General features: G+C 32.0%; 1 protein-coding gene and 1 long non-coding RNA gene across 2 annotated transcripts; both read left to right on the forward strand.

Annotated features, from left to right (window-relative positions):
* Positions 1-886: 886 nt before the first annotated feature.
* On the forward strand, positions 887-2,300 carry LOC139905912 (uncharacterized). Its single transcript, XR_011781039.1, has 3 exons — positions 887-972; positions 1,599-1,653; positions 2,095-2,300. It is a non-coding gene; the product is annotated as an uncharacterized lncRNA (long non-coding RNA).
* Positions 2,301-2,610: 310 nt separating this feature from the next.
* On the forward strand, positions 2,611-7,299 carry LOC121121275 (transducin-like enhancer protein 4). Its single transcript, XM_040716172.2, is given in 9 exon segments — positions 2,611-2,903; positions 2,966-3,075; positions 3,148-3,319; positions 3,438-3,512; positions 3,873-4,191; positions 4,254-4,285; positions 5,463-6,000; positions 6,051-6,428; positions 6,431-7,299. Coding segments are annotated over 9 exon segments (2,292 nt in total). The 5' UTR covers positions 2,611-2,855; the 3' UTR covers positions 7,051-7,299.
* Positions 7,300-27,668: the final 20,369 nt, after the last annotated feature.

The following is a 27,668-nucleotide window of genomic DNA, read 5'->3' on the forward strand; positions in this document are numbered from 1 at the left end:
CAGATACATTGTAGAACAATAATAACAACAAAACCAAAAATAGGAAAGAAGGAAGAGAAAGAGTACCTCAAGAACAACCTCACTTATCCCTTGCATTCCCCCTTCTACACCCCCTTTTTAAATCCAGAAAAAGTTGATTTTTTGGAAAAGGTCATGACCTTAAATTAAAGGTCACGAACGAATATAAATATGTGATTGTGCACAAAATAACTTAATCTAAGGAAGAATCTGACATATAAATTGCCCAATGATAATAATAAGAGAATAAAAAGAAAAAAGGAGTAGAAGAGGTTGATACCATAACATGTACTTTTCTTTAAAATTTGTTCAAAAAAGGATTACATATAGATATAGAGGTGAAGAAAGTAAGGGTATTTACCTTTTAAAAAAATATCGTAGTCCACTTTTATACCTCTATGAAATCATAGAGATTTATTTTCAGAATAAGGTCACCAAAAGGTCATGACCTTAAATTAAAGGTCACTAATGAAAAAGTTGTCAAATTCATATCAAGGGGTTGTCAAATCATCTCCACATACGTTATTGTTATTGAGGATGAGGGGCGTTCTTTTTTGACAAATGAGAAGAGGTCGTTAGTTCTTTAATAATCCTGTAACAATAATAACAAGAAAAATAAGTAGTAGTTCGTGAGGCATTAACTAATATACATGTGTATATTTAATTTGTTTTTATCAGACAAAATTATCTCCCAGTCTCTTAATAATAAACATAAAATAATAAAAATTCCTGATAAAATTCTTAACTTTAAAAGTTAATTAAATATAATAACAATAATAATAAAAAGAGAAAAGAAGAAGAACTCAAGCGGGAGAATAATAATTTTGTCAAGAGAGAGATAGATAAAATTTGACAAATGTATTAAATTATTACTTGACAGTCTAACGTAGTTAGTAGTGTGATGGAATGATTAATCAGAATCGGGTGTTTTTTCTGGAGTCAAAAAAATAATCCGTTTAATTTGTGATTCCGATTTGTGTTTATTACTGGTATTAAACTATTTAATACTTTTTTTAGATTATGAATAAAAAAATTGTCCCTCCAAAATTAAGGAATTTCTGCCTTTAAAATAAAAAAATTTAATATTTGAAATTTAATTAAATTTTTCCAAATAATTGGCTTTCTGTGGATAAGTAACTATTTAATAAGTTTTTCTCCAAGAAATGAAATATTCGAATTTTTTTTCCAAAAAATTCAAATATTACAAATTTGATTTTTGTATAATTTTTTTTTTGTAGAACAGCTGGGAGTTTTAGAAATATTTTGAGAATAGTTGTAGATTTTTGAAGGAATTTAAATATCAAATTGTATGAAAATATATTTTTTTTCCAAAAAAATTTATATTCCAAATTTTATTTTTGAAATTTTTGTCTAAATTTTTTATTTTTTCCAAGAACAGCAGGGAATTTTTGAAATATTTTGAGAATAGTTGTAGATTTTTGAAAAAAATTAAATATCAAATTATCGATTAGATTTTTTTTCAAAAAAATTTCAATTTTCAGATTTTTTTTTTTTTTTAAATTCAAGTTTAATACTGAAAATATTAAAGAATCGGAATCTGCATCTATAATTTTTACTAGAATCGCATATAAATTGACATGAGGATTTTCTTAGGGAATCGTTCCCTCACGTGCAGTAAGTTCATACTTAAACTATTTACAGCTTGTAAAAAAAAACTCTCTCTGGCGACACAAGCCAGACTCTTGTGATTTTTTTCTTCTTCTCCATCTCCCTAGCTGCTCTTTTTAATATATATACGTGTCGTGTCAACACAAAAGCCAGCTAGAATCATTTGTATCCGAATTGAATCTGGATTATTACATTTGTTTTCTTTGATGAATTATCGTTCTCAATTCCTATGAAAAAATCACTCTTAGTAAACTTTTGGGGGTATCCTGCAAAGTGTAATTGACATGTGGGATATTGGGGCCAATTTAAGGCTCTTAAATCAAATAAAGGGCCTATACTACAGCTAAAACTCTAAGGTATCTGAACGTCTACCAGAAAATTGATTAATAAGTCTATAATTGACACAAAATCAATTAAATATTGTACAAATTTCTCCTTTTCTTCCAGATTGTTTTTATGTTATTGAACCCATATGTATCTATTTTGTATGTACACATATTTAGACATAACCGTTTCATCATCGACCACCCGTGAAGCTTTAAAAACGTTAAGAAGATATACTCTTTTTTTATGAGCTTAGAGGAGGAGAGCGCGCGCTCTCCTCCTCTCGCTACGGTGATTACTTCTTCTATTATTATAATAATGGATAATAATCACCACCCTGTGAGTGAGTATATGTGTGTAATACAAATTTGCCGATAATAACGAGTTCTAAATAAGAAGAAAAATATCTTTCCACTCGTTATATTATTATTTATATATATGTATATTTATTGAAAAACCGCGCGGGCGCGCTCGTTGCATTTTTCTTTTTCCTTTTATGGAAGGGAGAAGGAAAATCCATAAATCTTTTTTTTATGGTCATCGTCGCCGCAAAATAAAAAAAAGGAGTGCGCGTTTAGTAGTTGTATATATTTCTTTTTTTTTAATATCATGTTCTTTCTTTTTTTTATTGCTTTACTCAGTTCAATCCTAAACTCTGAGTAGGGCAGTTATACGTACGTTGTTCCATGTTTATATAATGATTTTGTGAATGCGATACGATCAAATTGAATAGCTACATCAATAATCAATCTCCGTTTGAGCACAAGGAGTAGGATCTAAATAGTTATTATTATTAAACAAAGTGTCATTGAATAATATATGTACCTACAAAAAACTCATTTTGTGGCGGAGGAGAATATATAAAGTGCTTTACCATTACTAGAATGAATCCTGCAGCCGCCGTGGCTGCTGCAGCAGCGGCTAGACATAATGTGAGTTTTTGTGCTTTGTGACTTTGTTCGTGTTGTTGTTACCCTTGTTTTTGTATTATTAGGCATCTGGCGGTCCTAATCACGGCTCTGGACCTCCATTCAAGCTCAATATCCTTGAGTCGATCGAGCGGATTAAAGAGGAGTTTAACTTTCTTCAGGGACAGTATCACAAGTAATGTCTACATATTTGTTCATTCATTTATGAATATATACTAATAATCTTGATGAAATATTATTTTGACAGCTTGAAAATGGACTGTGAGAAGCTTGTGCAGGAAAAGACGGAGATGCAGCGTCACTATGTCATGTACTACGAAATGTCCTATGGCCTGAATGTGGAAATGCATAAGCAAATGGAGATTGCAAAGAGATTAAGTGCCATCATTGGTCAATTACTTCCCTTCCTATCGCAAGAGGTAAGGAGATACATAATTATATAAAAGGTTCTGTGTTGAATCAAGCTCTGAGTTAGTTTACTTTTTTTTTTTTTTTTTTTTTTCTTCTTTACTTCTTTTGTATTTTTTTGTTTTTCAGCATCAACAGCAGGTTGTAACAGCCGTTGAGCGTGGAAAGCAAGTTTCTATGTCAGAATTAAATGTCATTATTGGGGTAAATAGAGCTATTAGCATTTTTCTCTTTCTATCTCATTTCGTTTTTATTATTATTATTATTGCTTGTTTTTGTTATATTTATTTCCCTTGTGGAAATAAATATACATATATTAGGGGCGTCCGCAGGTTTATACTTTGGGGAAGGGCTGCTTGCTTTCAAAAATCAATAGCTAGTCACAGAAAATTAAATTTTGAAATATTAAATTTTTACCCAGCTGACTAATTTGCCCAAATGACGAGAAAAAAAAAATAGTAACAAGCAATAACTACAGCCCACCCCCTGCGGACGCCCCTGTATATGTGTAGAAAAATCCTCAAATGACATTCATTTCATCCATCCTTTTCTACTTCAACTTAGCAGCAACAACAAAGGCCTGATCTGAGTCGTCTCATGCAACTCCAAGCCCAAGGAGCAGGACTTCCCGGTTCTCTAACAGGCCTACCACCAGGCCTTCTCCCTGGAGCAGCAGCTGCTGCCGCAGCTGGATCAATTAATCCCGGCTCTATACCAGGTCTACCACCCTCCGTGTCCACTGCAAGCCTTTTAGGCCTACCCACTTCTTCCTCATCCGCGGCGGTGGCTGCAGCGGCTGCGCAGTTAAACGCTATGCGTTCTGCGGCAGCTGCTGCGGGGCTACCTGACTTTGGGATCAAAAAGGATAACGAGGATAATAAATGTAAGTGTAATTATAATCTAATATATATTTACGACTCCTCATGTTTGTTGTGTTATTTGCAGTGAGTTTAAATCATCACGGCGATGATAGGCACGTAAGTTGAAATACTTTGGATTTGATTAAATATCCATGCATACATACATACATACATATACTCAACTATATACCCCCCTCCCCCTTTTCAAGAATGTTTATTCAGCAAAGATTTATTTTATCGCTATATTAATCCTCTTTCCAAGAATTCTTTCTCTCCCCCCCTCTGTCTCTCTCTTTCTAATTCTTCTCTCTTTATAAAATAAACAGAAGAAGAAGAAAATAAGAAATACTTATAAATGGGATAACTTTTCTCTTTTTCCGTTTCTTTTCTTCCTCTCCCTCTGTTTGAGATTTATTTAGTTTTTTTTTTTTTTGTTTTTTTTAACATGTTTATTTAACATTTTATGCAAACTATGATGATTTCTTCCTATTGACGTACGTCCGTCGTTACATTCTATGCTCACCCCCCTTCTTCTTCTTCTTCTCTGAAATCATAATCATAAAAAATAAATAGGAATAATAAATGTTAAAATACTTAGTAATAGTTCTTATAGTAAAAATCATAATTTGCAAGTCAGCAAGTCGAGGATGAAGGAAGAACGATTTATGCCCAGGGCCGTGACTAAGAATTTTCTTCTTTTAAGGGGTGGCTTTTTCTAAATATTTTTGACTTCATGTTGTCAAAATTACGTTTTTTATGGTCTTTTTTTTATTAAAAAAAAAATTACTTTTAGTTGATAAAATACACTATTTGAGTGATATTTTTAATTGTCTTTAAAAAAAAAACATTAAATAATGACCTTTAATTGATAAAATAAACATCTTTTGTATGACCTTTTTAGTTGTCTTTTAATAACACTTAAAAAAATTGGCATTTAATTGATAAAATACATTAAAAATTTGATACTAGACTTGATGTGTTGGTTTGTATCAAATACGATTTTTGACAAAAGACACATTTTTTGAATGACCTTTTTATTTGTCTTTTTAAAAAAATTAAAGAGCATTAATTGATCAAAAACATATTTTTTGAATGATCTTTATTACGACAAGTATATGTCTTTTTTTTTATGAGTGAAAAAGATTCAGAAACTTTTCTACCCTTACACACCCTCTAGTCACGTGCCTCCGTGTACCCTGGACCTCCTCATCCGAGCTAAGCTTGCTAGCAATGTAGAAATCCATTTTCTTCTTCTTCTTCTTCTTGTTTCATAAGATCTATTCTTTGTTTTCAGAGAACCTCCCTCTCACCCTCTCGTAAAAGTCCACGCAATTCCTCACCCCACATTCTCCCCCCGGAAAAGAAAATGAAGAAAGATATAGAAGAAGTCTCTCCACTCTCAAACGGTCTCTCCTCTCGACGAACTCCTCCAAAGGAAAATGGAGAATCCGCCAAAAAAGAGCCCATCTCACCCCGAAGTGGCACTTCCTCCACATCATCTACCCCTGCCCCACCCAAGAGTAGCTCCAATAAGTCCGGAGAAGATAAGTCAACGCCTCCTTCAAATGGGGTGGAAGTATTCTTCCACCAGTCTCATCGTCATCTTCTACTGGATCCAATGGAGGACCAGCACTCAAACCTTCTGGCGGTCTACCTACACCTTCCTTTGGTCTCCCTCCTGGATTTCCATCCAGTCTGGCACATCCTGGTCCACCTCCCTTCTCTGCAGGAAGCGAAAACGGCAACGGGGCTGGTGGATATCGACCTCCTTTTGATCCACATGGCTCCATTCGACCCCAATCTATGGGCATCCCTCCAGGACCTGGGAAACCGTAAGTATTCATTACCCTCCGGTTTATTTGTCATGCTGACAGACCTTCAGACAACTTAATCCTTTCCAGAGCCTACTCATTCCATATCATGGGAGATAATGATCGAAGACCAGTGACCTTTCCCAATGAGGCACTTATGGGCCCAGGGATACCACGTCACGCACGACAAATCAACACTCTCCCCCATGGGGACGTCGTCTGCGCTGTGACCATGAGTAATCCCACAAAGTACGTCTACACGGGAGGAAAAGGCTGTGTCAAGGTATGGGACATCTCTCAGCCCGGAAGCAAGAGTCCCGTATCACAGTTAGAGTGTCTTCAATGCGACAACTACATTCGTTCCATCAAACTCCTTCCAGATGGAAGAACGCTCGTCGTGGGCGGAGAAGCAAGCAAGCTCACCATCTGGGACCTGGCAGCTCCCTCCCCGTCATTAAATCCGAACTTACATCCAGTGCTCCTGCCTGCTACGCCCTTGCCATTAGTCCCGATACCAAGCTCTGCTTCTCCTGTTGCTCAGACGGAAACATTGGAGTCTGGGATCTACACAATCAAAAACTAGTCCGACAATTCCAGGGACACACAGACGGCGCCTCCTGCATCGATATATCTTCAGATGGAACCAAGCTCTGGACAGGAGGTCTGGACAACACAGTCCGCTCCTGGGATCTCCGAGAAGGTAGACAGCTCCAACAACACGACTTTACCTCTCAGATCTTTTGTCTGGGCTACTGCCCCGCGGACGATTGGCTCGCAGTGGGAATGGAGTCCTCTCACGTAGAGGTCCTTCACACCAATCAGCCCGAAAAGTATCAGCTCCACCTCCATGAGAGCTGTGTTCTCTCACTCAAATTTGCCAATTGCGGCAAATGGTTTGTCTCAACGGGGAAGGACAATCTGCTCAATGCCTGGAGAACCCCTTACGGAGCATCCATTTTCCAATCCAACGAGTCAAGCTCTGTATTGAGCGTAGATATTTCCTCGGACGATAAATACATTGTCACGGGATCCGGGGACAAGAAGGCCACCGTCTATGAGATCATGTACTGAACTTTTGCTTTGCTTCAATTGTTGTTATTGATTGTGCAATAATAATACACACCTGCGTGTAACAACCACTTTTGTGCCCAACAACCAGAGACTCACAGTCAGTCAGTGAGTCACCACCACGTTAAACCTTACTTTCTCACTCATCCAACCTCCCTTATTTTTTGAATTCCCTTTTCTTCTTGGATTACAACCTTATTTGTAATCAGATAATGAGCATAGTTTATTAATTAATATTATGGATATTATTAGTGCCAATATACGTGAAGCGTCTTTCTCTATCGATCTACTACAACTCTCTACCAATTGGCTAACTGCATGTGGCTTAACTTCGTACGCAAACCCATCATACAAACCATATTATAAAACATTTAAATATTATTGTTTGTAATTCTCCTGATGATATTTACTGTTATGATTTTGTCTGTCTTATTTCGCTTATATCTTGTAGAGTTTTATGATTATTATTTGTTATCACCCCACCCTCTTCTCTAACTCTCTTTCTTTCTTCTCATTCTTATATATATATAGCATGAATAACAAGAAGAAGAAGAAGAAGAAATATTATTACTTTTATTAAATATTATTACTAAGTACGATTATAACAAAATATATATAAATATCTATATATGAATAAATAAATAATAATATGACGTGCCCTTCTTTTTTTTTTTTGTGTGTGTGTATCAATAAAGGTTCTAGGAGAATTCGCCTAGAACTCTTTTGCCGTCATACATGCTTGCCGTCCAGGACTTTCTCCGTTAAAAGTTATCAAATAGATCAGTGAATATTGTCATGCTATGGGTATTTTTCAGAGATATGTAAATACTTTAACAAAAGATGCGGAATTTGAAGGGGCCCCCATAATAAGCCCCTTAAATCAAATGGAGGTTCTAAAATCATTGTGTATCTTAACTAGTTGATTTAACGTTTAAAAAAAATATCCATGCCAATTCATATGCGATTCTCGTAAAAACAAATGCAAAACTGACTCTATGAACTATTAAATAATAGTTAAAAAGTTCCATTTTGCTAATAGGGACCTTTACAATATAATATTTTAGGGAAACCATGGCTATTCACAAAAAAAAAACTTTTCGAGAAAAATTTCAAAAATCCACAGCTGTTCTCAAAAAAAAAAAAAAAAAATGTAAATATATTTTTTTGGAAAAAAATTTTAATAATTAAATTTCTGTTATAAAATTTTTTGGAAAAAAAAATCTAATATTACCTTTTTTGGAGATAAATTTTAGGAAAAAATGTACTTGTTAAATTGAATTAATTTAAAATATTAAATTTTCTTATCAAAAGCAAAAATTCCTTAATTTTAGGGAGGGGCTATTCTTTTTTTCATAGCTTAGTTAAGTAATAAATAATTAAAATTCAGTAATAAATTAGAATCAGAATCTGTAATAAAATTTTAGTGACCAACTTCCAGAAAAAAACCAAATTCCGATAAATCGTCACATCACTAATCTTAACTCATTCCAGTAATTAACTCAAATATATCTGTGAAATATTGGCCTGACTGTCTATACCATATAGTAACAAAACAAATTGAGATTAATATCTTTTTTAGATATTTTTTCAAGATTGTTTTTATATTCAGACGTCAACACACAAAGCATGTTGGCAAGGATTTATCTCAAAATTGAATGTCGATGTTTACTTAATTCATTTGTATCAGATTTCTAATTTGAAAAATGAAGTGGCTAGTAACACAATAACAGGGGTGTCCGCAGGGAAGGTGCTATAGCCACCCACTTATAAAAAAAAAAAAAAAAAAATTTTTGTTTTTTTAGTAGAAAAATTTAGTATTTGAAAAAAAAATTAAAAAAAAAAAAATATTCCAAAAATTTAATTTCCTGTTAATATCCATGGATTTTTAAAATTTTCTTCCAAAAAATTTTTTTTCATTTCTTTTCAAAACTAGTTTATATTTTAAATTTAATTTTTGAATTTTTTATGAACAGGTTTGTATTTTTTCCAAAAATTTGATATTTTAAATTTCTCTCCAAAATAATTAATTTGGCTTTTTTGAAGTTTTTTTTTTCCAAATAAATTTAATATTTAATTTTTTTTTTTCAAAAAATTAATTTTTTGAATTTTTTCCCAAAATTTTTTATATTTGATTTTTTTTTAATACTTCCAAAAACCAAGCCCTCCCAATAAATAATCCTACAAACGCACCTGAGTTTGAATATTTTGTCACTAATTCGAAATTGATTTATTTTACGATTAAATTAGAGGGCATATGGTGGGCGAATGAAGTCCTATATATCTAAATAAGGCTTTTAACTATAGTCTGGGCTATCTCAACTCATCCCAGTAATTTGAATATAAAGCCTATAATTACTTCTAATATGATAATAAAAATGTAATTATATATATTATAATATGAGTTAAGTTAGCACAGAAGCACTCTGGAATAAACATCAAAAAGAAAAGGAGAAAATAATTGTGTAGGGAAAATGTAATTTCATATTTCCCGCCCTTTTTTTAACTTAGTATATCTTGTTCATTATTAGTCTGTTTTTGTCTATGGTCAAAGAGGTTGGGGCTACAAATTTGGCCTCAATAGGGACAAGGTCTTCTAAGAAAAGAGGCTATGAAGTTAGATACTCGTTCACAAAAAGTTATCCAACAGAATGGGGCATTCTTAGGTTAAATCGGATGACACTTTTTATAAAAAGCTTTGAAATTACCTGAAAAATACGATATTACTTTTTTCTCAGCATATATCAGGGTGTCCAATGGGGTGGGCTGGAGGGGCTTTGTTTTTTACCAGAAAATTTAATATTTAAATTTAATTCTCATGTCAATTTTTGAATTTTTTTTCAAAAAATCTAATTTTTTATGAATAGTTTAGGATTTTTGGATTTTTGAATTTTTTTTCAAAAAATCTAATTTTTTATTAATAGCTTAGGATTTTTGAATTTTTTTTCTAAAATTAAATATTTGAAATATAACTTTTAAAATTTTTTTCTAAAAGAAAGATTTATTTGCAATTTTCCAAATTTTATTTCACAAAAAATTAAATTATTTGTAGATTTTGATTTTTTGTGAAAATATATAATATATGAAATTTAATTTTGGAAATATTTTTTTCAAATTAGGTATTCATAATTTTTTTTCCTCATGACGTCATCATTATCTAATTAGGTATCCACTTGACCCTGAATTTTTGCTAATTTTGTGAAATTGTCATTAGCAACACACCCTATTTTGATTTATACGAAATATTCTTGCTTGCTTTTATGTTGATACACTACTACATAACATCCAAACTTTGATAACATAGTCAATAAGTGTGAACTCTCTAAGTAAATAAGTCCTAACACTAGTGTACTTGACTTGAACGATCAGATCCTATCCTTTTTGTCGTTGTAATTAAGAGGAGAGTGAATAAGTAAGTTAGTGAATGAGTGAGTAATGACAGGAACGGACGGACGATGGAAAAGGAAAAAAAAAAAGAAACAGTGCACACACAAAAAAAAATAATAATCATATATCAATACGTGGTTTAGTTTTCAACATTATAAAAAAAAGAAGGGACATTCTCTTCTTTTTTTCTCCCTCTTTTTCTCTTTCTCCCCCCTCCTATGTATGTTTGTAGTCGTCGTCGTCAAAGTAGTAGTTGTTCTAATACTCGTATTATTATTATTTTTTATTATTATTACATAGTACATACAAAACTCTCCATGTATATTATTGTATATACTACTCCACGTGGAGTTCTAATCAATGAAAAGACGCCTCCTGAAAAGTGTGAAAAGAAAGAGAGGTAAACGAATCAGAATCTTTTTTACTCCACGTGGAGTAAGTAAATAAGGGAGGGGAAAAAAAGAAAAATATTGAAATAAATATATAGATATACGTATGTACATGTATGTATGTATATAAAAGATACGAGCGAACACACACAAAAAGCAGTAAAAAAGAAAAGAAAGGAATTTATTATTAGAAGAAGAACCGGTTTATTATTATTTTTTTATTCTTCTTCTTATTATTATTACAAAAGCGATGCAATGCTCAAATAATAATAAAAATAATATATTTATACATTTACTAAGAGAGAACTTATTTGATTATATTATATATATGTATATATACACACCACTGACTATACACCGAATAGCACCAGCTATTATATATATCTATGTATATTGTGTATATGTATATCTATAGTAGTAAAGGGACAGATTAATTTGTAAATGACTTAAACGTACTTACAGGGTGGTTCATGGGTTTGACAGGATTTTTTTTTACTTGTGTACAGGGTGGAATGTTTTTATACAATGTACATATTGTTGTTTTTGCTTTTTTTGTTATTGTTATTCTTTTCTGCTGCTGCCTTCAAATAAATAAATAAACATTTTTATTAGTGTATACAACATACACATATATTATTTGAAGAAGAGACGAAGAAGAAAAAAGTATGAAAAGAAGAAAAATGGAAAAAATAGTTTGTTCATCACTTTTTTTGTTGTTGTTATTTTTAGTTGTTGTTTTTGAGTTATGTAAACATTGAAAATGTATAAAATAAATAAATTATTTTATATTTTACCTTTTTCCCCCTTCTTCATCTTTTAGAATCTCTCTCTCTCTCTCTGTCTTTTCATCAAAGGATTTGTTACTTCTTAGAAGGGGGTTCATTCGTTGCATCCATATATTTGCAATGTTATAACAGGTATATACCTATATTGAAAGAGAGACAGAGAAAAATCATTTAAATTACTTCTTTAAACTGACGGCCAAAATTTGGCCGTCAATATTTCATGGCCAATTTTATTATTATGACCCTGTATAATGATTTACTGCGATTCAATGACATCTCACAAAAAAACTTCAAAAATATTTTGTTTTGGCCAAAAAATGTGGCCGGGAAAATTTAACTATAATTTCCTTCCAATTCTACTATGGCCTATTAGACTCCATCCCATTGTAGAATGTCACAACCATAACCAAAATTTGAATAAACTTATTTTTTTAAAACAAATATGCCTGTAAAAAATTTCACAGCCATTATTTTTACCCTCTATCATCCACATATACTACAAAGTCATCCTAACAGATACTAAAAAAATACTTAATTTGGCCAAAAAATGTGGCCGTAAAAATTTGATGGCCTTCTTTTCTTATTTTCCCCTTTGTAGCATGGTACAACCTCAACAAATATTTGAATAGACTTTCTTTTTTAAATATGACTGGTAAATTTCCACGGCCATTTTTATTTTTATTTCCTTTTATCAAACACAGATAATGCAAAGGCATATAAAAAAGACTCAAAAAATACCATGTTTGTCCACGAAACATGGCCATGTAAATTCGAAAGTCATGTTTTGGTTGGAAAACACTGACCCAATAACCTTACTCCTCTTGCTACAACGGCACAATCACAAAAAACACTTGAAAAAACGGATTGTTATAAATTTGCCCGTGAAAATTTAACGGCCTTTTTTTCCTACTCCTCATTATGAACATTCCTCTAGAATGATAGACGATAGACACGCTCTCTCCCCTACTCCTCTCCCTCACTTACTCATTAAACATCCCTTGCAGCGTAAATCAGTACTCAATATGTATGATGTGGGGGTCAGTAATCTCTTCAATGGCTACGCCATTCATTTATAACTCAAAACATTCAAAAATATAATTATTTATAGTAATGTAATGCAAAGCAAAGCAAAAGATAAATAAATTTGTTAAATAATAAAAAAAATAAATTATTATAGGCTAATATAAATGGGATTAAAAAGTTAGTGTTTTTCTTCCTTTTTTTTTTTTTTGTATTGTTTATTTTTCTTTTTCTACAAAATAAAATAAAATAGGGGTAAATCAATATGTTATTATTTAACAGGTATAAAAAAATTGTCATAATTAGCTTGTAATTAGACACTCTTCTATTTTTTTCTCCCCCCCCCCTCTACACTCTTTTTAGTAACTAGTGATTCCTCCTACTCCTATTATTTTTTATTATTATTGTTATTAGTAACCGTCTCTTACAACAAGAAAGAAAAAATATATTTAGTACACTCCACGTGGAGTATCTCCCCTTTTTAACCAATGAGATTCCTTGACACTCCACGTGGAGTATCATCAGACATGAATAAATATATATAACCATACATACTAGTATATACATGTATGTATGTAGAGAGAAGAAGAAAAAAATAAAAAAAGGCGATCTCTTTTTATTATTACTATTATGATTATTATTATCTGAAGGCGCGAAATGAAAACCTATGAAGGAAAAAATAAAAAGAATGAACGAAAGAATGAAAAAAAAAAAAAGTATTAGTAGGGCGGAGGGGAATTTAAGGAGAGTTAGGATGGTTCAAAAAGTAACAACAAGAGCAAAGTGTATTATTATTTTAGTATTCTTCTTATTCTTTATTGATAGTAGTCATAATATATAATCTTCTTCTCTCCCTCTCTTTCCTCCCTCAAGGAACATATGTTCAGCTTCCACCATCACCCCAAAGGAGTGGAAAGGGGGAGAGGGCCACCATCTGCTCATGTTTTGACGGGAAAAGGGGGGGGGGGAACAGCAGGATTTTTCATTTATTAATTTTCCTTTTTTTTTTTGTCATGGTATATAGCTAGCCCATGGTTAAGTGTGTAGCTCATAAGAACTGCGCCTATAGATATTATAACTTATAATACGCCACTCTGTTTCTCCCTTCTGGATTTATGAGCATGTAGGATATCATATAATCATGATTCTAAATGGTTTGGAAGGGAACTTATATACATAAAAATATAGAAGGGAACAAGAATCCCTCGTTATATCACCACCCCCTTCTATCATCATTATATAAAAAGGACACTATTGAGTGTGTCAACATAACTACAATCTACAAGAAAATATCAAGAAAAAGGAACAAATCACAATATATATATTTTTAATTCATATAGCCTAATCCTACATATCTGAGTTAGTTATATACTAACTATTCAAATTTCTGGTAGTAGTTAAGATACTCAATAATTGTATCTATAGTTGAGAACCTTTGTTTGATTTAAGACAATTATAATGGCCCCGATATGGCGTCTTTTAAATTTTTTTAATGTGATGATTCATTTTGGCTACTTTAAGAGTTTAATTTGCAACAGCAATAATTTGTTAATAGTATTGGATTTTGATCAAAATCATTATAACTGCCCTTATTGTTGAGATACAAACCATACTGCCAGCTGTTTCATATACCTATTTGAGTATACCATAGGTTACCTTCTCAAATTTCTGGGATGATTTAAAATACTCAATAATTTTATCTATAGTTGAAAATTTTTGTTTGATTTAAGAGACTTATTATGGCCGGATTATTAATTTAATTTTTGTTAATGTAATGATGCATTTTGGATCCTTTAAGAGTGTAATTGGCAAATCAGCCCAAAAGGATGAATAAGAATAATTTGTTGCTTTTTTGTTGACAGACAACATATACAGCCCAATATTCCAAAAACATACTATTCAAATTTCTGGTAGTAGTTGAGATACCCACTAATTTGGGCTACAGTTTAGAACCTTTTTTTGATAAAAAAAACGGATAGTGACCCAAATATGGTACCTTTCAAGTCTATCAAATACATTGTGCATTTGTAATTTTTTTATTTTGTCAATACATTTTTGCTACTTTAAGGATTGCAATTTGCAATACGCCCAAATAATAGTTTGTTGATAGAAATGGACGCTAATTATTCGTCCAAGAATAGAAATGTAAGGCAAAATATAACTCTAGATTGTTTTTGTGTTGACGAGCCAAGCTATCAGCTACGTTTTGTAGTCTTTCTTCTGTGGATGACCTATAATAGGGACTTTGTTAATACATTGGATTTTGGTAGTCCCCCTGTTACTATCGGATCTTGAATACTGTGTCAAGGATATCTTTTTTTTTTTCTTTTTTTTTATGGTATAGGTACATAGACGGAGGAAAATTGTCTGTTAGACGATTGAGATGAGTAGATTTCCGTTTCACTCCCCCCCTGCGAGGGGAAAGGTCTAAAATCAGTTGGAAGCAGTTAGTTAATAAAAAATATCACATAATAATAATTGTTGGAAATTGTTCACAGCTCTTAACAAAAGTTACTTCGAAATTGCTACGCCAATAAACAATGCTCAAAACACTGATGAGTGAGGGGAGAAGCTGAAGTATATAAATCCACAGCTGATTACCAAATACAGTATATTTAGGGCAGGGTATTCCTTCTTGTCCCTTAATAAACTTTGTTCCTCTGAAATCATGATATTCTAAATAGTGTTGAGGTTGTCAATGCGAAAAGAGGAAATTCAATCAGCACAACCTTTTGATTAAGCTAAACTGGATTCCATCCACGATGTTAGACATGAAGCCTTGGAGTAGGAGAGGGAATCTGGCCTCTTTCGAGGCTCTTATTCGGACAATGCGCACTTGAAAGGACCTTCAAAAGTGGATTCAAGGGCTTATATGTGAAGGAGGTTGTGAATTGACGAGGCTGTCCTCATTATCCTTGAGTCGGTCAGATGGAGTTGCACTGATTAAGTACAGGATTCACCTTATCTATATAGTGTACCACTTAATTCCTCGATTGTCTTCAAACTCGGTAAAAGATAGGTTTTGTTAGGTTTCCCTATCTAAAGTTTCGGCTCAATTTTACAACAAAACAAACTAGAAAGAGAAATGAGGTAAATTTTAAAGCTTCTCTCACGTGACATGTACCCCATGGCCATATCCAAGGACCTCAGGTGCAGTTTCAGTGGACATGTCTTCAGAACAAAAAAACCAGCTGGAACCATGGTCTTGGGCGTTGTGGGCAGTAGAGTCTGACCTCCCATTTTTGTGGAGAGGAAAGACCGGCTCAATACATAATCTTACATCAAACTTCTGGATAAGAAAGGGTAACCTTGGGCCAGAGAAAAGTTCGGGGACAACATTGTTTTCACTCAAGACACTGCTCCGTGTAATTAGGCCGCTAAGACTCAGGCCTTACTGGGAGACAACTTTCTGGACTTTTGGGACCTCAAAATGTGGCTACATAGTTTAAGGTCTACAAAGGATTTAAGCCACATATTGAGGCAATTATTAGAGCTGAGGGCTCAAATATTAAATAAAAGTTGAACCAAGCACTATTTTCAGATGATTTTGTGAAAATAATTGTTCTCAGAAAACCTCTCCTTTAATTTTTACTCTTGAAAAATTGAAAAACAGTAAATATCTGCCATTGAATAAAATCAAGCCTGTTTAAGTAGGCATATAGTATCACAGTTACTTCATCTGACCTAGTAACAGTCTTTAATGTCCAAATACCTTAAGTAGATTTCCTTCTCTGGGAAAAAAAACCAAAAATTTATTATCATAGCGCACGTAATTTGTACAAATATTGATCATGTGGTCATCATTTTTTTAATAATAGCTTTGACTACTACAACAAACTGTAACCACAAACTAATGTTCCATAATCACGGATTTGTTATTGATTGGGGTGTAAATTCTATGCATTTTAGCATACAAGTTTTGTTGTTGTGACAGTCTGAAGAGCTTTGTTTTTTCTAAAGCTGTAAACATTATTCATTCCTTCTTGAAAAGAGAACACAGAGTGTTCCCAGGATTATATTATATATATTTTTTTTATTAAGAGGGCGGCTTGGTTTTTGGAATTCTTAGGGAAAAAAAAGAAATTTCGGCTAAAAAATATAATTTAAAATATTAATTTTTTGAAAAAAAATTTTCCAATACAGTCATTCCAAAAAAAATAAATTTTTTGGAAAAAGTTCTAAAATCTATAGCTATTCTCAAAAAAGTTCAAAAAGCTATTTTCATACAAAGATTTTTTTTTAAATTTCAAATATTAAATTTTTTGGAAAAAAAATTAAAAAATTCATGGCCACTCACAAAGAAATACATTTTTTGGAAATAAATTTACAAAAATTAAATTTCATGGAAAAAAATCGAAATTATTATTTTTTTTTTTGAGGGGGGGGGGAGGTATATTTTTGTAAATGGGTCTGGTTTTTTGATTTTTTTTTCAAAATATAATATAAAATATTAATTTTTTGAAAAAAAATTCCAAAACTCAACAGCCATTCCAAAAAAAAATTAAATCTTGGGAAAAAATTCTAAAATGTATAACTATTCTCAAAAAAGTTCAAAAATCCATGGCTGTTTTCATACAAATATTTTTTTTTAAATTTCAAATATAAAATTTTTTGGAAAAAAAATTAAAAAATTCATAGTTACTTACAAATAAATATATTTTTTGGATATAAATTTGGAAAATTACATTTCTTGGAAAAAAATCGAACTTTAAATTTTTAGTTAAAAGCAAAAATTCCTTTTTTTTTTTGGGGGAAGGTATATTTTTGTGAATGAGTCTGGATTTTGGGTTTTTTTTTTCAAAAATTATATATAAAGTTAATTTATGAAATTTCTTTTCTAAGAAATTCCACCCCGCCCCGAGCATGGTATATAGTAATTCAAGGCACACTAAGTACCTCTAGTAGACAAAGAGAGATATTGGCGGTAGCACTAACTAGTGAATTTCAAACTTCAGCAAGATATAATCTATTGATTAACAGTATAATTTCAACAAAATTAATACTATAAATAGATGTGTGTATGAGCTCTCTTAATCATTAATGTAGGCATCCTTAGCGGCAATGATGGCTTCCAGGTGCCGGATAAAGGCCTGGTATCCGCTACAGATGTCGTCGCAGTGCTGGCTAACATTGGCTTTGAGGTCCACTATGTAAATAGCCACTCCACCCTCACAAGGCTCTTTTCATCAACTTTTTATAGCTATCCAGACAGTCTGGTGTAAAATCACGAGATTTCTTGCATGAGTCCGCATGGACTTGAGGGGATTGGCCTGGGCTGTTTTCTTTAACTCCTCTTGGTCCAGTTTGACCTTTTTGAGAGAGCCCTTCTTCTTCTCCAACGTTTAACACTTTCTGACGGCGTTGATGGTGGTCTTGGAGACGCCCATTTGCTTGCAAATTCGTTTATCACGTTCAAGTGTCATTTTTTTCACCTTGTCCGTAAACTAGAGTACTCAAGTTTGCTTTTGTTTTGCAACAAATGGTAATTGTAAATATATCGGAATATGAATTAATTTCAATCACTCAACCTTCATTAATTATTGAATTAGTGAGTGTTCTGATTTGAATGGACCACCCGGTATTCTCGCAATTAAAATTAGATCATGTGGTCATCCTTTAGTTTAAACCCTTTATTGGATTTAAGGGACTTCTATTGTCTCCAATATTCCCCTTTCATCAATAAAATATGCCCATTTATTATTCTTTTATTAAAGCCCTGAATTTTGACGACTTTGAGGTGTGCAATTGGGGAAAGAGAGCCAAAGGGTTAGTCAGAATAATATGTGTATAGAAGTTAAGGAATCAAATGCAGCAATCCAGGGTACATTGGGAAACAAATGAATGATATCATCAGCTAGCTTTAGTGTTCCCATATATTTACGTCTGTATTTATGTTACACAAAAGAAATTGAATTTAATATCTTCTTCTACTTATCCGTTTTGTTCTTTTTATTGTTGGAATGAATATCTGTTATAGGAAGAAGAAAGGTTAAGACGATCTCTTTCTCAATCAACTGCTTTCTTTTCATAGCTCTCTGTTTCTCCCAGATGCTTTCTTATGATATTACAACATTGAATATATATATAGTACATAGTTATGGTGGTCGTATATACATTAGTATAGTAATATATAAGTTTATTGCATTTCCTTTCTTACTCTTCTTCTAAAAAGGGCCCCTAAGACACCCTTCTTCCCCCCTTTTCCCTCTTTATACTCCAACAAAGAGGGAAAGAATAAAAAAAAAAAGGGGGGACAAACACACAGACAGCCTACAACAAACTTTGTCTGTCATGGTAGTTGTAGTCACTCGTAGTTATAATTCACGTCGCTACCTTAACTCTATCACGCAACCTTTTAAACGAAAAGAACAAAACGACGAGGAAAGGAAATCCCTTGCTACTAGTACAAATTCAACTCTGCATGGGCGTCCTCAGGGGGTGGGCTGGAGTGGCATTATCCTCCCGACCCAAATTAAGGATTTCTTTGCTTTTTACTAGATTTTTTTTTTTTTGTCATTTGGGCAAATTATGACAATAGCAAAATTTTTAATATTTGAATTTTTTTTCCTTCTGAATAGCTATGGATTTTTGAAATTGAGTTCTAAAAAATGTAATTTGTGACATTTAATTTATAAATAGCTCTATATATTTGAAATTTTTTTGAAAAAAAAAAATCAAAAAATAAAATTTTCTGTAAGTAACAATTGATTTTTGACTTTAAAAAAAAAAAATGTAATATTTGAAAATTAATTTTTAATTTTTTTTCCAAAAAATTTAAATTTTTACAAAAAATTATGAATTTTTTTTTTTTTTTTTTTTAAAGCTTAATTTTCTGATTTAAAAAAAAGAAATATATGAGAGATATGGGAAAAGGAAGCAGAAACATCCAGAGCTTGCAAAATCATAAACCGTATGTGTTATTAATAATCCTTTGGTGAATGTTCTTTTTTTCCTACTTTTAACTAACACACTCAACCTATATATTTATTACTTTTAAATTGTATATCTCTATAACCACTAGAGAAGCCAATTAGGAGTACCAGACCAATCTGGGTACACTGTATAAGCATGTTTACTTCAATTTCTATCTCAAAATTGAAGACTGCGTTTGCAGTAAGTTGAAATTTAATGATCACAATCTTTTAATAGTAAAGAAATGACTATCTGCGATGGAACGCGACTATTTTGATATATTCGAAAGGTTAGAACTTTAGATGCTCATGGAATTAGGTTTATTATGTGGAGAATGCTGTTGACGAATCCACTCCTCGTGTATTTCATCTGACACTCCATACGATACAAAATTACAGCTTCTTCCACATAATGAGACCTTCCATGGTACTCCAACGTGCAAATTTTCCGCATATAACGAAAGAGTCGAGGTATCTCTCCCCCTAATCCCACCTCTTTAAATACGGATAGTAATAGGTTGCGATAATTGAATATCGAATTTCTGCTCTGTCACTCTCCACAATTTCGAGATAGAAAGAGAAAGTATGACGTGCAGGCAAACTATTATAATCTATGTACTTCCCTTCGGTACCATTAACCAGGGTTGCAATTTTTTGCTATGTAAAATAACAAACATCAAAAATTAATATGTTAAGTGGTGCTTTGGAGAATATTGGAAAGGGAACTAGGTTTTCATTACTTTTAATTAGATTAGCTACAAACAACCACACAAGAGGAAACAAATGTATGTCCCACACTGTATAAAGCAAAGGTATTGTTAGAAAGTAAGGGGTTGGTTTTGGGATTAAATTTTTTGGGATTTTTTTTTCCAAAATAGTTGTTTTTTGTAGGAAATAAATGGATATATTTTTTTATAGAAAATAATTTTGAATCCTAATTTCTGTTACGTCCTTCAAAACTTGTTACTCGCTAGAATACCCTTTTTGCAAGTTAACAAACTGTCAAAAAATTGGACATTTTAAAATTGTTTTTTCCTTCTCATATCGAAAATAATAAGCTTCCCATTAGCTAAAGCAACATTACTAAACGGCTTGGACTAAGCAGCTTTCTTTCTCCTGTGGGCTCGAAACTTTTTGAATCTGAATAAAAGGAATACGTTGTGCTATAATATGCTCTAAAACTAAGAATGATAGGGTTTGCGAATAAATACACCCATTTATACACACATATTGGGTTGTAGATGTCCATTTTTCTTTACTTCATCAAACTCGAGTATCAATTGACGAGTTTCGGTAAAAGGAATTGATTGACTAACGGCTACCAACTGATTTTGAGCGCTTATTTTCTCAGTTTTTTTTTAAATGGAAAGGTTGCGAGATGCAACAAAAGTACTTACATGACAATTCTCATATGAATTAATGAACTTCAGTCTCGGCTATTATCAGCTGTCGGCTTTTAGGCTTTTTTTCCCCTAGTCAGAGTTCTGAACGCTGTTGATGGGTTGAACAATTCAAATTAATGGACAATTATTCCATGGTTGAGGGGAAATGAATTGGTAATCTGCTACAGACGGATTTTAGGCCTTTTCCTCATATTTTTATTTTTTGGAGGAAAAGTTGGGAAATACAATAAACGTAGTGAGGTAATTTACATATTTACGTCGTGTTTAAGTTGGGATATTATATGACAAGTTGTAGATTTTACAAGTTGATATTCATCAGTCTATTTTATAATGTCTAATAAAATTAGAACGTGAGTAATTTTAAACAGTTCTAGGACTTTTGGGACAAAACATTTTTGCCAGAAGATATTTTAGGAAATTGTGCGGAAAAATGATATTCATATGCGATGGTATAATTCAAATTAATTAATAATATGATAGTATTATTAATATTCATAATTAATGATCATTATATTATAAACATAACACAGTAGAAAAATAGTTCGAAAAGAAGTTTGAATCCTTTATCGTTTGAGTACTTTAAATACATTAGATGATAATATGAAATTTGATCTCTAAGGCAAGACTAGTTACTTTCAAATTACTAAGATTTAACAACAGTCCACTACCCCTGATATTGTGTATCAATGGCTACAAAATTATAGATTCAAGGGAACGTTGGACCCATTGAAATCTGAACCCTTGCTAATTCAATAACTAATTAAGTTTGAGTGATTGAAATTAATGCATATTTCGATATATTAAAGTATAAATAATTAGTTACAAAACAATACAAACTTGAGCTCTCTAGATACGTAAAAATCGAGAAAATGACACATGAACGTCATCTACAAATTTCAAGGAGTTTCTAGCACTCCTTCACACTGGGTGTCTTCCCGGACCACCGTCTACACCGTCAGCAAGTCTGTAACGCTGTAGGGGAAGAAGGGCTCTGTCAAAAAGGGTAAAAAGGACATAAAAGGAGTTAATTAAAACGGCCCAGACCAATCCCTTCAAGTCCATGAGGACCCATGCAAAAGATCTCGTGATTTTACAACAGACTGTCCAGATAGCTATCAAAAAAGTGGGTCGGAAAGAGCCTTGTGAGGTTGGAGAGGCTACTTTTGACAACAGCAATGAAAAAAAATAAATCATTTCTTCCCTTGCAAGACTCTTCTGAATTAGTCTTTTGAACTCTTTTTTGACACCTTGGGGCCTCCTAAATCCCTGATGCCACACCCCTCGACTACACTTTTTGGGTACATGTCAAGGAAAACCCTTCAGTGTCCGTCATCCAGACAAAGAACCCTTCAAAGGCACTTTCAGCCAGCCCTGGTACGCAATGACAGATGCATTTATCTGTAGTGGGTACCATGCCTTCTACCCCCAACCTGGAAGCCATCATTGCCTCTAAGGGTGGCTACATTAATGATTAAGAGAGCTCATACACACATCTATTTATGGTATTAAATTTGTTGAAATTCTATTAATAATTAATTAATTATATCTTTTTAAAGTTTAAAATTCAACGTGTTCAGATGTTAAAGGACCTTTCCGTATAAAATGAAATTGAATGGCTGCATGACTATGACGTCATCATTATACAGGCTGAGTCAATATAACTTAGAACTAGCACAATGGCTCTAATTTTTTTTAATTTTACATTTTATTAAAGAAAAAAAACAGTATATAACACATTACAGTTTTTTTTTGTAAAGTTAACATATTTAGTTAAATAAAAGTTTCTATCAAAATTGGTATTTTTTCAAAAGGCAATCAAATAAGTTTAATTCATATAAAGTTTTTTTTTGCTTCATAATGATAGTACACTTTTAAAGTTTTCTTCTACACAGATAAGTGAAGTCTCCCCACATTGCTGACTAAACGAAATTTTGGTATTTTTATTCACAGTGATTTTTTTCATTTTTTGATTTTCTTTGTATAACTATTCATTGAGATGCTTTAAAGAGACTCTTATTTCATACAATAAGATGCAACAATTGAATGGCAATATATTTTATTTTATAATTGTGAATGATTTGTTAATTAAGTAATAAGTTATTAGAATTTTTTAAAGGTCTTAGAAATGTTTGGCTTTACGCGGAAAATCCGCTTGCAATTACCCAATTTGAGCCCATAGTAGCAATTTAGCATTCTTACGTGAGACCAGAACTGATGGCAACAATTTTATCTCTTTAACATGATTATTTTGTAGATTGCTTTGTGTTCAAAGAATGTTTCAAATTATGAAAATGATTTTCATCAATAGCAAAACTAAAAACTCAGTAGCTAAATTATAATTAGTTAAATTTTATAAGATATTTGGTAAGAACCATATTTGGTTTATTATTAATTTTCGTCGGCAAACGCACGTTCCTTACTATTTTAGTACATGATGTACACTGACTGTATTTCCGAGAACGCTTTAGAATCTCATGTAGAGAATAAAATCATGCCAATTAAACAACCTGCTACTACTTCTATGGTAATTATTAAAAAAATATGTTGCCTCACTCTGTATAATGTAGCCCTTGCAGGGACGTTCTCATAGGGGGTTACTGGAGGGGTGCTGTAACCCACCGCCCACCCAAAAAAAAAGAAAATTAAAGATTTTTTACTCTTTACTAGAAAATTGAATGTTTGAAATTTAATTTAACTTTTCTAATTTTTTTTTCCAAAAAGTTTAATTTTCCTAATTTTTTTTTTCAAATAGTTAATTTTTTTTTTTTAGCTATGAATTTTTGAATAATTTTTCCTAGAAATTTATCATTTGAATTTTTTTTAATAGCTATAAATTTTTGAATAATTTTTCCTAGAAATTTAATATTTGAAATTTTTTCCAAAAAATTAAATTTTTCATTAAGAGCTGTGGATTTTTGAAACTTGTTTCATAAAAATTTAAATTTTTATGAAATGTTGTGGATTTTTGAAACTTTTTGAGCATAGCCATAGATTTTCGATTTTTTTTTTTTTGCAAATAATTTAATATTTTTGGAGTACAGCTGTGGTTTGTTGAAATTTTTTTCACATAATTTAATATTTTTGTGAATAGCTGTGGATTTTAGAAATTTTTTTCCAAAAAATTAAATTTTTTGTGAGTGGCTGGAATTTTTTTCAAAAGATTTAATTTTTCCAAAAGATCCTTATCAAGATTACCTCTTCCTATGAATACTGACCTTTAAGGAAGATAAATACTGTGAGACGAGCTACAGTATGGGCATGGTTATTTTTTCTTCATTAACGTGTATTATTGTAAAGTAGAGTAGATTACTAATAATATTGTACAATACAATTAGACAAGCAAATTTGTACATTGGTTGAAGAACATTATGAATATTACTAATGAAATAAATCATCCTTACAATCCCCACTATCCTCTTTTGTTTTTATATAAGTTATATTTATATATTTTTGAATATTATAATTTACTTCAAAAGCTAATTGTTTTGCTATGCACTTCAAAATTTGACCGAAATGCAAAATGATCAATAATTAGTGAATATATTCATATGGATTTTTTTGTTGAAGCTAACTTTTTTATCATTTATGAAAATATTGAATAACAAAACGTAGACACCAAGAAAAGTCAGCACTAATCTGATTTTTTTTAAAACTTCGATACCTTGTAACTACTACGGCATTCTAGAACGAAACATGGACACTTATGTGTAATTAACCTTTGACTTATGAGGTTAGTCAACAAAAATCTTTCATTTTAGCTACTTACCTAAATATTTAAAAGTATTTAATTGTACTAAGTGTAAATCGTTGTAAAATTAATTAATTATCAAATATATTATAAGGCAAAACAATTAAAAAAATCAAAATATAAACTTAAATCAATGAAGCAGGTACATATTTTAATTACACCATTATTTACAATTAATAAATATGACAAACATTTTAATTCTTTATATGATATTAATATATTTAGTGGGAATGAATACTGAACTAATCTTTAATCACAAGTAATAATGGAATTGGAAGCGAGGAGGAAGTGTCTAGAATTACAGAAATAATTCAGCCTTATGAATGAATTCAGAGTCATAGATATGAGTTGTTTTTTATGCAGATCAATGACATTTAAGGACTCAAATCAATTCAGTTTTCTAACAATATTAGGAGACGACACAGAGTTGACTTTCAAAGGAGTTTCAAGGGAAGAGATCCAGATGAAGGATAATAAGTCTCTTAGTTCCGCACAGTACATTTCATTCCGATATTACTCCGCTTGATTTAGCATATTCTCAGTTATTATAGAAGTATACAAGAATTCCATTCAAAAGATATATCTAGAGGGACGGATGTGTATTTGAACCAATGTATGATGACGTAACAGATTTGGTCGTTAAAGGACATCTACATATTGACTGATACTTGCATTAAATGAGATGATATCCATCGAGTAAGGTGCAAGAACCTTTTATAAAGAGATGAGATCCCTCAACATGATGAATATCCCAATGTCATAAAGACATTTGAGTTGAATGGAACTATGAGTTAACTCAGTCACATATATTCGGATCTTTTGTCCAAAAAGATCCATTCAAATCATCCTTGTTGTCTTACAAGTAATTAATTTGATGACTAAAGTTTATTTTGTCATCAACACCATGAAGTAGTTTCTTGTCTGAGCTTTTGTGAGATTTCTCAAACTCTCTCTTGCTTATATATTATTGCTTCTTCGACAATTTGTGTAGTCAAAGGAGTAAATAACAAAATGAAAATTGATAATCCCTATTTGTTTTTTTCCTACCCACCCAAAAAAGTTACTTAACCAGCAATAGGATTCAAATTACATGTTGTGTTTATATAATGATCATTAATGAATATTAAAGGTGGATTCCGTCTAGGTCTCAGCCCGAAAGCCCGAATCTGCCAGCCCGACATTTATTTCTAATGTAAAATTAGAGCTAATTGAGGATTTTATCATCGATTTAACAACTTATGAAAAATAAACTGACGATGATGCCCTTATTGGTTATTTGTTCGTGTTACAAACATTAATTACAAATATGAATCATAACATTCATTACTGTCCTCTGGAAATGACATAAATAGATTAAGTTTAAATTATAGTACAATGGACCACGAGGCTGGGGCTTCCGTATGGGGTTGGCTGGAGGGGCTGTTGCCCACCCCCGAATATCCATTACTTTAATTCTTCATTTAAAAAAAAAAAAAAAAAAAATTCTAATTTATTTCCAAAAAATTTAATTTTCTGACAACAACTATGGATTTTTGAATTTTTTTTTTAAATTTTAAATTAAATTTTTGATTCTTTTCCCAAAAAAACAGCTGTGGAATATAAGTTTTTTTCAATAAAATTTTTATTTTAGGATTTTTTTGTGAATAACTATGGATTTTTGGAAAAATAAAATCCAAAAACCGAGCCACCTCCAACGTATAATCCTACAACGCCCCCGCAAGGACTCTTATTCTCTCCTGGACGATACAATCTATCAAAAAATGTCATGTAAAGGTAAAAATTCGTTCAATTCTAGGGAAATGGCTGGAGATTAAAATATGAGGAAAATGTACCATCATTAAAACCTCTCTTTTCATCCGTATATAATTTTTTTGAGAAAGTTGAAACTCCTGGGATCAATGAAACAGTGAAATTATAAATGTGCTCAAAGGAATATCACATAACAACAGTAATGACCAATGTTGAGCCAGTTTCAGGTCCGGAACTGTACATATGAACAAAATATGTTCATAACTAAGAATTAAAATTATAAATTGGGACATTTTCTCCTTTTTCTGATATTTATTCAAGATTGTTTTGTGTGTTGGCACAACACTTATGGGGTTGCGTGATAATGACGTATCTTGAGATTTTTTTTTGTTTAAAAATATTTTTTCTACCAAGAATGCCAGAAATGGCAGTGAATAGAAAACTTGTGGGTGAAATATCCTCCTCCGGAAAATTTTCATTGGATATCAGGAGGGAATAATCAAAACCGTCAGCTTACCGGATTTTAAACCTCTATGTAATTCGTAGAAATGTTGCTAGAATGCCTGGCCAAGGAAATAAAAGGAATATTCGGATAAAGACTGTTGTGAACGCCAATATCTTTTTATAGAAGCTGAATTATTCTATTTGAGCTTTATGTTAAATAAAACCTCTGTCTCACAATACCACACCGCCATCAAACAATAAATGCCGTCTTTATTTTCGAAAGTCTACACTTGAATGAGGTAATTTTAGAACTAAACAAAATCTCACATATTAAATTATCTTACTCTGTACCAGTGTTTTTCAAACTTGATTCAATCAGGGAACTTCTCATACATGGTCAAAACCTTTATCGCAAAATTTGTAATTGAGAGAGAACAGGGAAGTAATTCACCGTCAATAGGAGACATGAGCCTCATGTTATACAGGGTACGGCTTTACAATTAAGATTTTTTGGGAAACCTTTGTCGTACAGCTTTAAAAATCAATTTATCAGATTCAGAAGACAATTTTGTATAAGTTCTGTTTACAAAGTGTTGAAAATGTCCTCCGAGGACGACCGTCTCGCAGGGATCATTGTCGCCCTCCGTGCAGGCCGTGCACACAAAGAGATCATCGACTTTCTCAAGTTGTCTCTGCAACCGTGATCAAAGTTGCAAAGGAGTTCTAGGAGTCTGGAAGGATGGGAACACCATCAAGGAAGAAGGCGGGTCAATCTGCTTACAAAATTG

The sequence above is a fragment of the Lepeophtheirus salmonis genome, chromosome 7, assembly GCF_016086655.4.
Source record: "Lepeophtheirus salmonis chromosome 7, UVic_Lsal_1.4, whole genome shotgun sequence".
In the NCBI taxonomy this organism is placed as follows: Eukaryota; Metazoa; Arthropoda; class Copepoda; order Siphonostomatoida; family Caligidae; genus Lepeophtheirus; species Lepeophtheirus salmonis.